At 40.8% G+C, this 14,813-nt stretch overlaps 1 protein-coding gene across 1 annotated transcript in view; it reads right to left on the reverse strand.

The window, feature by feature from the left end:
* The window catches only part of LOC115026713 (inactive dipeptidyl peptidase 10), a 104,713-nt gene that overhangs the window by 8,712 nt on the left and 81,188 nt on the right, over window positions 1-14,813 (reverse strand). The window contains exons 6-18 of the mRNA XM_029459641.1: window positions 14,710-14,762; window positions 14,355-14,436; window positions 12,609-12,729; window positions 11,193-11,347; window positions 8,737-8,834; window positions 8,536-8,659; window positions 8,411-8,449; window positions 6,196-6,303; window positions 5,324-5,415; window positions 5,188-5,235; window positions 4,567-4,688; window positions 1,862-1,909; window positions 1,300-1,398 (exon numbers count right to left, since the gene is read on the reverse strand). Coding sequence (XP_029315501.1) covers window positions 1,300-1,398; window positions 1,862-1,909; window positions 4,567-4,688; window positions 5,188-5,235; window positions 5,324-5,415; window positions 6,196-6,303; window positions 8,411-8,449; window positions 8,536-8,659; window positions 8,737-8,834; window positions 11,193-11,347; window positions 12,609-12,729; window positions 14,355-14,436; window positions 14,710-14,762 — 1,189 coding nt within the window. The remainder of the gene's footprint in view (window positions 1-1,299; window positions 1,399-1,861; window positions 1,910-4,566; window positions 4,689-5,187; window positions 5,236-5,323; window positions 5,416-6,195; window positions 6,304-8,410; window positions 8,450-8,535; window positions 8,660-8,736; window positions 8,835-11,192; window positions 11,348-12,608; window positions 12,730-14,354; window positions 14,437-14,709; window positions 14,763-14,813) is intronic.

Genomic DNA, 14,813 nt, shown 5'->3' on the forward strand with positions numbered 1-14,813 from the left:
TGATCAACTGTGTATGTGTGTACCATAGCAACTGCAAAGTTTTCAGTAAAGACTATTTCCATTCAACATTTATCTGCCTCTGTGTCGTGCAATTGAGTCCCACCTCCCTTCTGTCTTGATCGTACCGTTACAATTATGGTCTATTCATCAAATGTGGCACTGAACAAGCAAGACTGTAAGTCATTTTACAAAAGAATAAGGTTGGGGGAAAGAAACATGAATTTCCAGTAAGCAGGTTAGTACCCTGTATTTACCTGCAGAACCTGATTTCTCTCAGTAAACCATATTCATATGTTCATGGAAACACACTTGTATATGAAGGGTTGCAATACTAAACATTAGCCTTCAATAATCCTCTGATTATTACTGTTTAACTGAGCAAGATGAGAACAGGAAGAAAAACATGTTGGATGTTGTAAACATGGTGATGGTGGTAATGATGAACAAATCATTATTGCACACATCTTAAAGTCTTGCACATAGTTAGTGTCAAGCTGGAGCTGTCCAGATAGTAATGGGACAAACCGGATGTGACCAATCTACCCGAGTGTTTCCCATTTAAAAAGCGCGCAGCTTGGTGTTATGGGAGCGCAGAGAGGATGTGTTCGTGACTACGTCGAAATCCGGAGCAAGATTGTGCAGGGCCGAAATATCTATCGAGACCAAAGAGGCAGTTGGTAAGACGCTGAACCTTTTAGCTTGAGAGACTGTTACCTGCTGGAGATCGCTGCTGCTACTCGTTTGATTGACGCTGGATTTGTCATGATCGGTGGCTCGGTGAGCTAATTGTGTACATCGGCTTGTTTAATTTCTTATATCGTTTGTGATTTAAAAAACTGACTGCATAATTGTATTTAATTCAAAATGATGAAGTACTTAAAGTTAAAATGCCGTTAGAAATACATACTTGGTAAAATGAAATGCATTTCCTGTTAAAATGATGACAGCAGCTGTGCATGTGTTATGTTCATTTAGTGGGAGAGCATTTGTAAATTAATGTAAGGTTGAAATAGAAATAGTTGGAAATTACAAATATGTGTATCTTGCTATTTACATTTATTTGAGTTGCCTTGTAATATGTATTAATTCTCTTTTCTGTTTTTCTATTCAAAAGGTTTTTCACCTAAATACCTTGTCTGACTTTTGCTGAAATTGCAAAAAATAAAAGGAGGAAAAGAGCAGTTTGGTCTTTTGGAGTGAAATCCAGTTAAAAAACTTTGGGTAGATGTTTCCATCCCTTTCAAAGAGGGAAGCTGCACATTTAGGAAATAACTTGACAGTTAGAGACGATTGTCATACCAAAGTTGTTGATTTGTACAATTCTTCTTTCCCACTTGGGCATTGTCCTGTTGATCAGCGCATGTCTTAACACTGTGTTCACCTCCACAGTCTTGTGGTCTGTTCGAGGACCGGACAAGAAGAAGAACTTTAGTTAGAAGAAAACTCATACCTGCAACAAATACGACAATAACAAGACAGAATTCTACACAACTAATTTATTTCATTACCTGCTCGGACATTTAGAGTCAGCAGGTCAAGAAACAATACAGTAACATGTTCATATCAAACAGCATGGCAACTAAAGATGTGATACGGTAAGAGTGGAATAATCAACATCCCTCAATCTGCGAGTGCCTTTACCTTCATTCCATCCTCAGATCCTGTTTTTACAGTCATAAGTAAACCTCTTCTTAAACCTTCTTACATTTTAGTCTCAATCTCTAAAGATGTGTTGATCGATTAATGCACTTTTCAGACGCACTCTCACTGAGAGAATCTGCTTCTACATAAACATAATGAATACATATACCTGATGCAATTGAGTGAAAGAGTGTAAATAGTAAATTGGTTCAGTACTTACTGTTCATATCACTTAGTCTGTGAAGAGTAGTTTGGGGTATTCCAGGACCTGCAGGGAAATAGATTAGGTCAGGATTTGCGAATTTATTGCACATTTTCTAAAAGAGGTTAAGTGTTTTTTAAGACATGAAACCTTAAGAGACTAAACAATAAAGTATATCATAAATTGAAGAGATGATTGGCCCACAAGTAAGTGAGTGTTCATGGAACTACACTACTCTTCCCTATGTGAGTTACAGACTCACACTTATACTGAACAAGTTAATATGTTAAAATAAATATTGCAGCTATTTACCTTTTGAATATTTTAGCAGGCATTAATAAATAAATGTGATACACTGACTCAACTCAGCAAACATGGAAGATTAAGAACTTTCAAACTGAACATTAAGATACAAAGTTTATTTAGTAATGAAGCCATGTGAACGTGTGACATGAGAGTAAGAGAGCTGAACAGTGCTGAGAACTGGTTCACACAGTGATCAGGTGGAGCTTCTGGTCACAGTGATCAGGTGGAGCTTCACAGTGATCAGGTGGAGCTTCACAGTGAGCAGGTGGAGCTTCACAGTGATCAGGTGGAGCTTCTGGTCACAGTGATCAGGTGGAGCTTCACAGTGATCAGGTGGAGCTTCTGTCACAGTGATCAGGTGGAGCTTCTGGTCACAGTGATCAGGTGGAGCTTCTGTCACAGTGATCAGGTGGAGCTTCTGGTCACAGTGATCAGGTGGAGCTTCTGGTCACAGTGATCAGGTGGAGCTTCACAGTGATCAGGTGGAGCTTCTGGTCACAGTGATCAGGTGGAGCTTCTGGTCACAGTGATCAGGTGGAGCTTCTGGTCACAGTGAGCAGGTGGAGCTTCACAGTGATCAGGTGGAGCTTCTGGTCACAGTGATCAGGTGGAGCTTCTGGTCACAGTGAGCAGGTGGAGCTTCTCACAGTGATCAGGTGGAGCTTCTGGTCACAGTGATCAGGTGGAGCTTCTGGTCACAGTGAGCAGGTGGAGCTTCACAGTGGATCAGGTGGAGCTTCTGGTCACAAGTGAGCAGGTGGAGCTTCTGGTCACAGTGATCAGGTGGAGCTTCTGGTCACAGTGATCAGGTGGAGCTTCACAGTGATCAGGTGAGCTTCTGGTCACAGTGATCAGGTGGAGCTTCTGGTCACAGTGATCAGGTGGAGCTTCTGGTCACAGTGACAGGTGGAGCTTCACAGTGATCAGGTGGAGCTTCTGGTCACAGTGAGCAGGTGGAGCTTCTGGTCACAGTGATCAGGTGGAGCTTCTGGTCACAGTGATCAGGTGGAGCTTCACAGTGATCAGGTGGAGCTTCTGGTCACAGTGATCAGGTGGAGCTTCTGGTCACAGTGATCAGTGGAGCTTCTGGTCACAGTGATCAGGTGGAGCTTCTGGTCACAGTGATCAGGTGGAGCTTCTGGTCACAGTGAGCAGGTGGAGCTTCACAGTGATCAGGTGGGAGCTTCTGGTCACAGTGAGCAGGTGGAGCCTCACAGTGAATCAGGTGGAGCTTCTGGTCACAGTGATCAAAGGGTGGAGCTTCTGGTCACAGTGATCAGGTGGAGCTTCTGGGTCACAGTGATCAGGTGGAGCTTCTGGTCACAGTGATCAGGTGGAGCTTCTGGTCACAGTGATCAGGTTGGAGCTTCACAGTGATCAGGTGGAGCTTCTGGTCACAAGTGAGCAGGTGGAGCTTCACAGTGATCAGGTGGAGCTTCGGGTCACAGTGATCAGGTGGAGCTGTCACAGTCGATCAGGTGGAGCTTCTGGTCACAGTGATCAGGTGGAGCTTCTGGTCAACAGTGATCAGGTGGAGCTTCTGGTCACAGTGATCAGGTGGAAGCTTCACAGTGATCAGGTGGAGCCTTCTGGTCACAGTGATCAGGGTGGAGCTTCACAGTGATCAGGGTATAGCTTCGTGGTTACAGTAATCAGGTGGAAGCTTCACAGTGATCAGGTATAAAAGCTTCTGGTCACAGTAAATCAGGTGGAGCTTCACAGTGATCACAGTGATCAGGTGGAGCTTCTGGTCACAGTGATCACAGTGATCAGGTGGAGCTTGTGGTCACAGTGAGCAGGTGGAGCTTGTGGTCACAGTGATCAGGTGGAGCTTCACAGTGATCAGGTGGAGCTTGTGGTCACAGTGAGCAGGTGGAGCTTGTGGTCACAGTGATCAGGTGGAGCTTGTGGTCACAGTGATCAGGTGGAGCTTCTGGTCACAGTGATCAGGTGGAGCTTGTGGTCACAGTGATCAGGTGGAGCTTGTGGTCACAGTGATCAGGTGGAGCTTGTGGTCACAGTGATCAGGTGGAGCTTGTGGTCACAGTGATCAGGTGGAGCTTGTGGTCACAGTGATCAGGTGGAGCTTGTGGTCACAGTGATCAGGTGGAGCTTCACAGTGATCAGGTGGAGCTTGTGGTCACAGTGATCAGGTGGAGCTTGTGGTCACAGTGATCAGGTGGAGCTTGTGGTCACAGTGAGCAGGTGGAGCTTGTGGTCACAGTGATCAGGTGGAGCTTGTGGTCACAGTGATCAGGTGGAGCTTGTGGTCACAGTGATCAGGTGGAGCTTGTGGTCACAGTGAGCAGGTGGAGCTTGTGGTCACAGTGATCAGGTGGAGCTTGTGGTCACAGTGATCAGGTGGAGCTTGTGGTCACAGTGATCAGGTGGAGCTTGTGGTCACAGTGAGGTGCTACCTCTGCAGTTGAGAAGAACCTGTTGATAGTTTGGGCTGAGGACGGCGTCGTAGAAGGTGCACTTTGGATTGAAGAGAGAGCAGGTGAGGCACTCTTTATGAAATGGATCCACAGTGGAGACTCTGTGTGAAGACAAAATAAGTTGATTTGAGAGGATTTACTTTCTAACATTCAGGCAAAAAAAAACAAAATCAAAGAAAAATGTGCCAAAATAAAAATGTAATTAATACGCATTTCCTGTTTGAGATTTGGCTGCTGCTGATTTGATTATGAGTATGTCCTCTTCTTCTGCCATGCTTTAATGGTAGAATAGACGCCACCAGCTGTTTATCTCGGTAAAATAACTCCTAACATTACTTGATGGAAAGGTATATTAATTAGCATTTATTTTCTTCTGGAAATTTGGTAAAAATGTGTACTACATTTAGATGGAATCTTGACTATACTGCTCACTTGTACAGTTAAAGACATTACATGTTGTTAATATGACCAAGAACACATCATTAAAACCATTCTGTTCTCTAATATGACACATAATATTTCAAGAGACTGCAATGCAAAGTATTCCTGAATGAAAAAAGGTGCTCTGTCTACTATATTGAAGTGAAATGGATATGTTACCTGTATAATTGCCGTTGTGTTGAGCCTTCCTCTGTACTCATAAAATAACTGAAAAACCATAAATTGAACTTGTTATTGAAGAGTTCATATTGTATTATATATATCACATTGTATAGTATCAGTAACTCGTGCTTACACTGAGTTTGCGCTTTCGTCATAAGCCAGAATTTGAGAGACTTCCCAGCTTCCCGAGGTCAGGTGGCGGAGGTTGATCTCTTGGCCCTCAGACTGAGGAGCAGCACAGCAGAGCAGACAAAGCAAGTTAACATGACCCCACACGCCCTACGCCAGGGGTCACTAACAGGCGGACCGCGGTCCGAGTTCGGACCCAGACGCCGACCTACATGGACCTGGACCCGGACCAGTACTTCTATTTTAACGGCGCAATTTATTGACTTTTTTTGTTTTAGCTTTGCGCATTCACATTCGCTCCGCTCTGTTTCACGAAGGGCGGCGCTTTGCACACACTTACACACACAAACTGAGGGGAGGAAAGGAGAGGAGTGAACTCGAGAATCCCCCCCCCACAAAACTCCGACAGCAACCCCCCCCCCCCTCGCACTGACCTCGTCCGGACCTGTGCTTGAGGAAATTTTCTCTAACTGGACCTCTTGGAGGTTTAGTTGAATACCCCTGCCCTACGCAGTCTGAAAGTGTTTACCTCGCCCTGACTTTTAATCTAAAAGTTGTGTTCCATTTAATATCTCTACAGAAACGGAATTAATCTGGCACTGAACCCAGCGCCTCCAGTGTGTCTAATGTACAACACTCTCCTTCATTTATTCAACCGAATGTTTTCTTAATACTCTGGTGTTTCAGGAAATGTACTAAGAATATCATTTAAAATGATGACACTTCAACATAGAATCATATGAGCAGTATGAATAATTGGAAGACCCTTAAAACAGATATGGAGACTAAAAGAAGAAATGCACAGGCACAGGCAGTTTCATTTAAGAGCACCTCACTGAATGTATTCATCTTATTAAGAGTTTGTAATAGTTGTACCTGGTTAGAGATCATGGTGATGTGGTTGAATGTCCCACGACCACCGTGTTTTAAGGGCATCGTGATGAAGAATGTTGTGCAATCCTTGGAAAATACTGACTCCTCATTCTGGGAAAAGAGACAAACAGCAAACACTGCCTTTAATAGATGTTACCACGTAGAACACGAGCACCTGCAACAGGGAAACACACAGTTGTGTGCATTGACTGTATTTGTATGTATTTGTAATAAAACATGTATCAGAGCCTTTCTTATGCTAAAACGTATTTTGAAGTTCAAAGTGCATAAAGCCTAAATCAAGGCTGTTCTATAACACAGGTAGTTTACAAGAATTTGCCATTTCAGTATTTTCCAATGGCAGCAAGAGGCGTTTACTTAAAACACACCTATATTACAGACAAGCCTTTATTTCTAATGCCTCCTGTTTTACACATATAATGTATCATATTTTAATAAGAAGCCTGTCTGTTTTTTATCAGCTCCACTTAAATTGCTGTTGATGTTGTTTATTGTTAAAGTGTCCATCCAGCATTCATCCATGTTTACTCGTCCTGATAAATTTAGTATAATGTAATGTATAATGTAGTGGCAGGAATCAGAACACCAGTGGAGTCTTTCTCTCCACTCTACAGTTTGGCTTTTATTCACTAATTATTTCCTATCCTTCTGCAGCAAGTGTTGAGTTTAAATGAGAGCAGCAACACGGGGATAAAGAAACGTCACAGTATAATAGTAAATTAATATTTCAGTATTTCTGTTAGAAGAGTATCAGGGCAGCATACAGGTGTGACATCACTATGTTGTGTACTGATTGAATAAGCGCTGTGGAAATAAACATGATGCTACATTTACCATATGAAAACAGAAAGAAAGAACAGGAGAAAACATAGACGTGGCTGTACATAGGTGTTACGCCACTGTCAGCTGTAATGACCAAAAGAAATATATTGCTGCAGTTTTCATTCCAATATGTTTGTATTTAGGGTCATATTTTCTGGCACAGTGTTGTCTCCCACATCACTTTTTCGATTCAAAAACCAAAATGTGTCTCTGCATCAGAATGTCAGGAATGTTAGCTAGCTGACAGTAGCAAACATGTTTGAGGACGTGTAGTGATTGACGTGCTGATATTCAAACGGAACTGCTCAATGAAATGCTGCATTTGACATATTTTAGTTCTAGATTACATTTCATTTAGCTGAAGCTTTTGTCCAAAGTGAGTGACAATAAAATAGATAAGATAAGACATATTTAGATAAACCACTTTTGCCGTCATGCCACATATGAAGAGCTACATGGAGGGCACGCCCCATCTCCAAAAGCACATTACAGGGGCAATGGAATGTGCCACCCAGCTACAGGAGGACACCTGACAGGAGGAACAAGTGAAGAGGATGATCTACGCAGCTGCCAAAGACCCACAAGGTGCAACAGCCCCGTGTGCAAGGAGCACAAACATGTGACTGTCATCTGTGAGGCATGTCTGCACTGAGATGGCAGTGTGCGCTCTACCCATATGTTTTTATTTAATCAGTTTTCTTTTATTTTCTTCATTCATGTTATACATTCACCACAGTTCACTACAGTTACACTACAGACACACTTACAGTTCAATATCTCACAGTGTTATCTGCTGTAGGATGTATGTTATGTGTGAGTGTGACAAAGTGACAACTAAAGATTTCAAATATTAAATGTGTTGTTTGGTCCAAACCACTGCTATAAAAATAATATTTAACAACATTATTATTATAGTATGTCTTTTTTTAATTGTTATCACACTTTACATACCCGGGTCATTTTAGACCCGTGTGTGTAAACCTGATGTAGTGATACAAAAACAGTTTTAGTTCATAAATTATGAAAGAAAAAATGAAAATAATGATTTGTGGTAATCAAAAACAAGATATTTATTGAAACTTGGAATATTAAATGATTAAATAAATTGATTTCCAAAATTATAGCAAAGAAACACTCAGCCATGCATGAAGTCACATAGGAAACCAATAAGTGTCCGTTTGGACCCATGTTGCGCATTAGAAGGGGTTTGCATAGCTTGTGTGTCAAAGGGTTAATCTCACAATTTTGCAGTGAGACGTCCACCAGTGTGTAGCACCCACATTTAGAATATCTGCCTTAAACTTTGATTTATTTTTATGGGTTTGTAAATAATCTCATCAAGGATAACTAAGCCCCTCTGGAGTGACACACCCACCTGACGGTCGAGCCACTTCTCTGAAGTCATCACGTGTTTCTGAGTTGGAAAGATGGAGTCAGTAAATAAGACTTCTGTAAATTCCTTGTGGAAGAGTGAAGAATGATCAACAATAAGTATGTTACCTTGGTGCAGTCACCTGTTGTGACACCACACAGTGAAAGTATCGACATGTTCTGAGCTCGATTCACCCAACGCACACTCAGCCTGTCCTGAGTCTCCCATTTCACCATGGTGATGTAGTACTCACTAGGGAAAACAAATAGTAATGTAGATAGTAAGCAAAATATATTAGAATTATTACATTCAGTGTGTTTAAATCATACCTCTTTTCAAAACTGTCAGGAGGTCTCAGCTCAGTTGTGAGGGAGCTGCCATCTAAAGTGACGACATAGAGCCGGACAGTGGGATTGATCCGTCCCATCTACAGTAAAAACAGTACAAGTGTGCAATTACATTTACAGGCTTAATCAAATTGGATGTAACATCCATGATGCACTGCATGCACTGTAGCAATGAAACAATAAGCACTGAGCAACACGCTGCACTTGTTTTCTATGTTTATGTGCTGCCCTCCTGAACAATGCTGGTAGAACTTTACCAGAGAATATAATGGAATATGAAAGGAATATAGAGAACAGGCTGTGTGGCTGTATACTGCACAGGCCCTGGGGCAAGCCAGTTGTTTTCCTTCGCTTAAGTCTCCCTCAAAAATAAAGCTCATTAGTCCACACGACGAGGGAAATCTCAAAGATTCAGCATAAACTATTATAAAAATGATAGTATCTATTCCACACTTGCTTATTTTCACAGCTCACTTATTTTTATGTGGTTATTATTCCTGTCTTCTTTAATCCTTCTGCTCTTTTGGAGGTATAATAGCTTCTCAGAATATCTCTATTCTGTTCTACTGCTGCCATTTGCCTCATATTACATGACAGGAACACAAACTGCTTAAACTTATGTTAATGTGAATATGTCAATAGTTATCCTTTTCCTTATTTCTACATTACCTGTCCTATTAACATACAGTACATATAACCATTGGTAACCATTGGATATATGAGCTTTTATCAGATTTGAAAGTATGGGTGATAGGATGGTTAAAATGTGACACAGACACAGAAATAAGTAATCCAATGAGCCATGTAATAAAGAGTATAACCCAAACAATACAGCAGACGATTGGCTTATCAGAGATGTATACACCATATTTAACCTTCATTTTGAAATGAAAGTTATTTTTTATTGTAATAGTTAATATTGTTGTGCTCCATTTGGAAACATTAAGAAATAGAGAAAGATTTAATTTTTTTCTTATAATTCTTATGTGCCAAGGGCTGTATCTAAGTAAAACCTCACATAGTCACTGACATGACTGTAGACTCTTATTCTCAAATGTCTATAGTGGTATTGGCCTCAAACATCCTACATGGCTGCCGGTCTGCCACTGTGAATCTGATGTGATTGTAGCAGTAATGAGGTATTGACACATGACACGCATGAAGAATTCTCCCTAGGCTGTTACTTTTACTGTGTATTGACCCGCTGTGAGATACACACACAGATATATCCCCCAGTGACTGAAGCAGAAGTATGACTGTACATACATACATACATACATACATACTGCCACACAGCATCAGTGTTCAACGAAAGGAAGGAGAAGGCAATTAAATATCTGCTTCATTTAGTCCCACAGTATTATGATGCTCACCCTTCACAAGGATTCAAGCATTAGGTTCACTGTGTGTGTGTGTGTGTGTGTGTGTGTGTGTATGTGTGTGTGTATACATTTTTTACACACTATGTGGGCACAATCAAGTGCAGTGCTTTATTAATTAGTAGTCTTCCTATCCTAACCCACCCATCTATGGGTGTGAACCGACAAATGAGGATGCTCTCTACCCTGTGACCCTCATTCTACCAGTTCTTCCCAACCCATCTCCTGTCTAAGAGGTATTTGAAGCACTAAACGTCCGCATCAAAGGATGGGAGGTGTGTTAACGTGCCTTACTAAAGCATATCACATTCCTATCCCTCCCAGTGCCACAGATCCTTACAGCCATCCTTTTTCAAAGAAAGCAAGCCACTGTAACATGAATCAAACAGGAAAAGGATTCACTAACCTTCATGGATAAGCTAAAGCAGTGAGCCTGCAGTTGTATTATTTATAGCGCTGGTTTGATACTATAGAGTTGCAGGTTATAGTAGACTCAGGTTGTAAGGGTTATGGTACAGTATAAAGTTAAAGCTAAAGGATGTTGTAGTGCTACTGATACAGTTAACAGTTAACTGGAATAATCACGTCAAGGTAGCCAATCAAGCTGCAGCATTGGCTACTTTCTGAACAGATGTGTGTACTTCCGGCTGTCAGAGAGTTCAGAACAGAAGTTTACTACATTTGACCCAGAATCCACTACTTGAACAGCATACATTTTTTTTAAAGCTTTTTGTCTCTCATTCATTTATGTCATAATCATCCATCATGGTTCTGTACTGTTGCTTTTTCGTAAATAAAACCCCAACACGTTGGCATTTCTGGCTTACCTCGGACTTCCATAACAGGTACGAGGCAGCCATAGAGGCTTCATCAGTCACGGTTGATGGCGGAAATAAATGTTGTGTTATCTATGGAGGGGGGACCTCCCATTGGCTGTTACGTGCAAATATTTGTATATTGTGGAATACTCCAAATAACGCCTCAGCAGCTGTGCTCACACGAGTGAGCGCTTTGCATTTGGTCTGAACACACCTTTAGACATAGTACTGTAAGTTTTACCTTTGGATAAGGGTACTCCTTCCCCCTGGGATAGAGAGAGCCCGTGAAGCGGGGCAGGAGCATGTTAGGAACCAGGGAATCATTGATGGTGAGGTACGCCAGTCTGGAGCTGTCAGGGGACCACCAGTGAGCCGCCTGTGTGTGCAACACCTCCTCTGAAAAACCAAGAGACCATCTTGAACAAATCAGACCATCGGAGCTGGAAAAGGCGGGCTCAGGACTCCTACTTATTCATTGTGAAATGTAATTCCCTTTTCTGTTTATGATCCTCTTTTCAACCTCAGGTTATTCAACAGGTTATTATTCAAGATGTAAATGAAGTACTTGTGTACTTGTTGGTCGGATGATTATTGAAAATACCATGTACTTCTCAAAATGTGGCTTAGCTCATAAAAACAAATAGGTGAAACTTAACACACATTAACACATATCAACTAATGCATTATGTTCTTTTAATGCTAATTTATATTACAGTTTCTCACTATTAGAAAACACAAGAGTCTATGCACACTGTAATCTCTATAAACATACATATGAATGCGGAAAAGAACGGAAAACGATTTTAGCATCGGAAGCATTCTGATTTTGTTTGTAGTCAGAGTAGTATTGACCAATCACGATTAAGCGGGCTTTGGTTGAAAGCAGGTAAACAGTCTGTGTGGAGAGCAAAAGAGGCTGCATTGAAACCCCAGACCCGATCAGCTATCTTCTGACGATGATTTAGCTTTTTCTTAGCTAAAAAATAAACTTAACCGAGTGTAAACTGACTACTTGTGAAACTATCCGGTTGTAGTCGTCTCTCAAGTCTAACTCCGTTCTCACATCTTAGATTGCTAATATGACAGTAAACAACGGAACGGGCGGGCGGACGGAAGAGGAAGCTACACAGGAAGCCCGGAAATATTGGCCGCTGACCCCAGAGACTACATCGTTGTCCGACCGATAGCAGATGAGTTCCAAGATTGTGTGCACTGTGACTGCATAATCCCATATGACCGCTACAGAATGTTTCTCTTTTTTTTAACTGCCACCCCAAATTTCCCTATGAGCTTTCACGGCAGTAATAACAATGTCACATTATGTCTGCCTTTGCTCCTGACAGACAATAGTCATAATTCACACGGCCACCAGAGATCCCCGTCAAGTAAATATAAGTTTAGGTCGTGCCAGACAGTTTTCATTTCTCATATAAAATGGTATATATGTTCAGATACATTATTTTCCTGTACTCCACAGTACACACAAAGCCCAGACTTAAATTATGAAAATAAGAATCCTTGTACACATAAGACATTTATATAAATGCTTTCTTCAGCTGGAGCAATGCCAGATTCTAGGTAGCGTTTAAATTCTTTTACAGGTCTTTCAACTGGATCCAGTGTGCCAGGTTTTATGACTCAGTGTTTGCTGTCTTACCCTCGTACAGCCAGTCTGTGATGCCGTTGAAGATGATCTCCTCCTGTCCAGAAGACGTGAGCCTCCACGAGCTGCTCTGAACATCAGTTTGGTAGTAAATGTTGTTTTCAAATATATATATCTGCGGGATAGAGAGAACATATTGTGCTGTATTATGCAACTTATCTATGTAACACACAGCATGCAGTACAAAACACCTACACCTTTTCATACATAAGTGTAGAAGAAATGATTTGCACGGGGAACATGATAGAGAGAGATACAGATAATGACAGCTTGTTTTAATATGTCCACTTTGGAACAGATTAATTTAGTCTAGAATGCATTTAAAGGTGTTACATTATCATGTCAAATATTTGCATTCCTGCCACCTTTTATGCAACAGTCCTGATGTTACAGCACAGCACCAATGGACTGAGGCGGAACAACATCTCTGCTTGAACCTGGTGAACTGTGCTCACACAGAGAACATGCTTATTGATGAAAACACATTTAGCGAGTGTCTCATCTCAAATATGCAGCGAGAGCTTGTGAGTAATGAATGCTGCTTTGTCGATGACAGTGTGACACGCTGCTGCAGGGCTTCCATGAGAACAGTTTCCACTGAGGACAGAGACAAATACTGAGGAAATGAGATAAATAGGCTAGCAAATTAATTAATTACTTTACTTGCTGGAGAAAATACTGGACTGATTATTCCATCCATAATACTTTGCAGGGTAGAGGCATTACTCACACAGAGAGCTGAGGTCGCCCAACAAGATGAAGAACAGCTTGACTACAACAGTTTCTGGCCTCCAAATCATGGTTTAGTTTAAAGGGACTTTGTTTCCTCTTGAGTCACTAACAGCATTTGATGAGTCTTTACCTCAGAGCAGAGAGGATTCTATGAATGCATTGAATTATATCACACAGAAATACAAATGAGATGTTCAATGAAACCAGGTTTCTTCAATGTGCATATTATAATTGTCTTGTCTATAAAATAGCTGACAATAAAGAAAATCAACTTTAAAATGTACCACTACCTAAGTTGATATATTTGAGTTGCTGGTTTGTCCAACCAACAGTCCAAAGATATAAAAGACCCAATGATGAAGAAAGAAAAGAAAAGCAGCACATCTTTTCATTGAGCACCACATTGTTGCAGATTAATGTCTCTACAGTTACACAATAAGAAACCTAAACACCACATTTTTCACATTTATAATGGAACTAAATATCCCTAATAACCTTAAAACAATGCAAACACAGAAAAGCTTACAGCTTACATCTGTTCACATTTTGTATTAGCAGCATTTTCCTGAATAATTTGTGTATTTTCACACATTGAGACTGTATCAATTATATATGCTTTCTAATATCCAGAAGTGGGGTTTTACTGCATGAAGTCTTATATAAATATTACACACATTTTGCTTAATTACTTGATGTGGAAAAACTAATATTATTATATTATTAACTAATATTAATGAGACAAGGAAAATGATGAGCTGTGTGTAGGAGGAGATGGTAGAAATAAAATAGAACTCAGTAAGTGTTGAGTTGTATTCAGTTTATTATGTTGTTGTTTACTGACTTGCTTATGTAATCAAGGGAAAATGGTTTCATTAAAAAAAAAAAAATTCTATATTATCTTTTGCTCCAGGATTAAATGACCCATTTGAGTGAGTAATGGAAACTTCATCCCAATGCTTCAATATTTTTAGCCTGAGTTGCTGTTATTTGGCACTGTAAAGTACTCACCAGCTGCTGACCGTGAACTCCCCACGAGGCAAACTGGAGGACTGAATCTGACACCTCTGGAGGGTTGAGCTCCCGTACCTCTCTAATGCAAGGACAGTTAAACACGTATTACACTCAAATACAATCACTGCAAATGTGCAGTTTGAACTAATTAAAATAATGTTGAGCTGAACAATGTGCATCATGTTAAGTGACTTTAACTGTGAAGCCTTCAGGTGTTCTTCTAATAATGTTTTGGACAAAGAACAATACAAACACATGTCGTTACTCCTACTCTAGGTTGTATGTCACTGATCGTGTTGCTTGTTCATAAAATGAAAAGGAAGTCATTTCATTTTGCTCTCTGTTTGCTCACCGTGTGTACAAGTTGTAGATCAGGTATGATGCCAAGAAAGAGTGCTGGTAGACCTAAAACCCAATCACAAGAAACATATAGTCAGTGTTGTTATGAACAGACAA

Source organism: Cottoperca gobio, chromosome 21, assembly GCF_900634415.1.
Source record: "Cottoperca gobio chromosome 21, fCotGob3.1, whole genome shotgun sequence".
Taxonomy (NCBI): domain Eukaryota; kingdom Metazoa; phylum Chordata; class Actinopteri; order Perciformes; family Bovichtidae; genus Cottoperca; species Cottoperca gobio.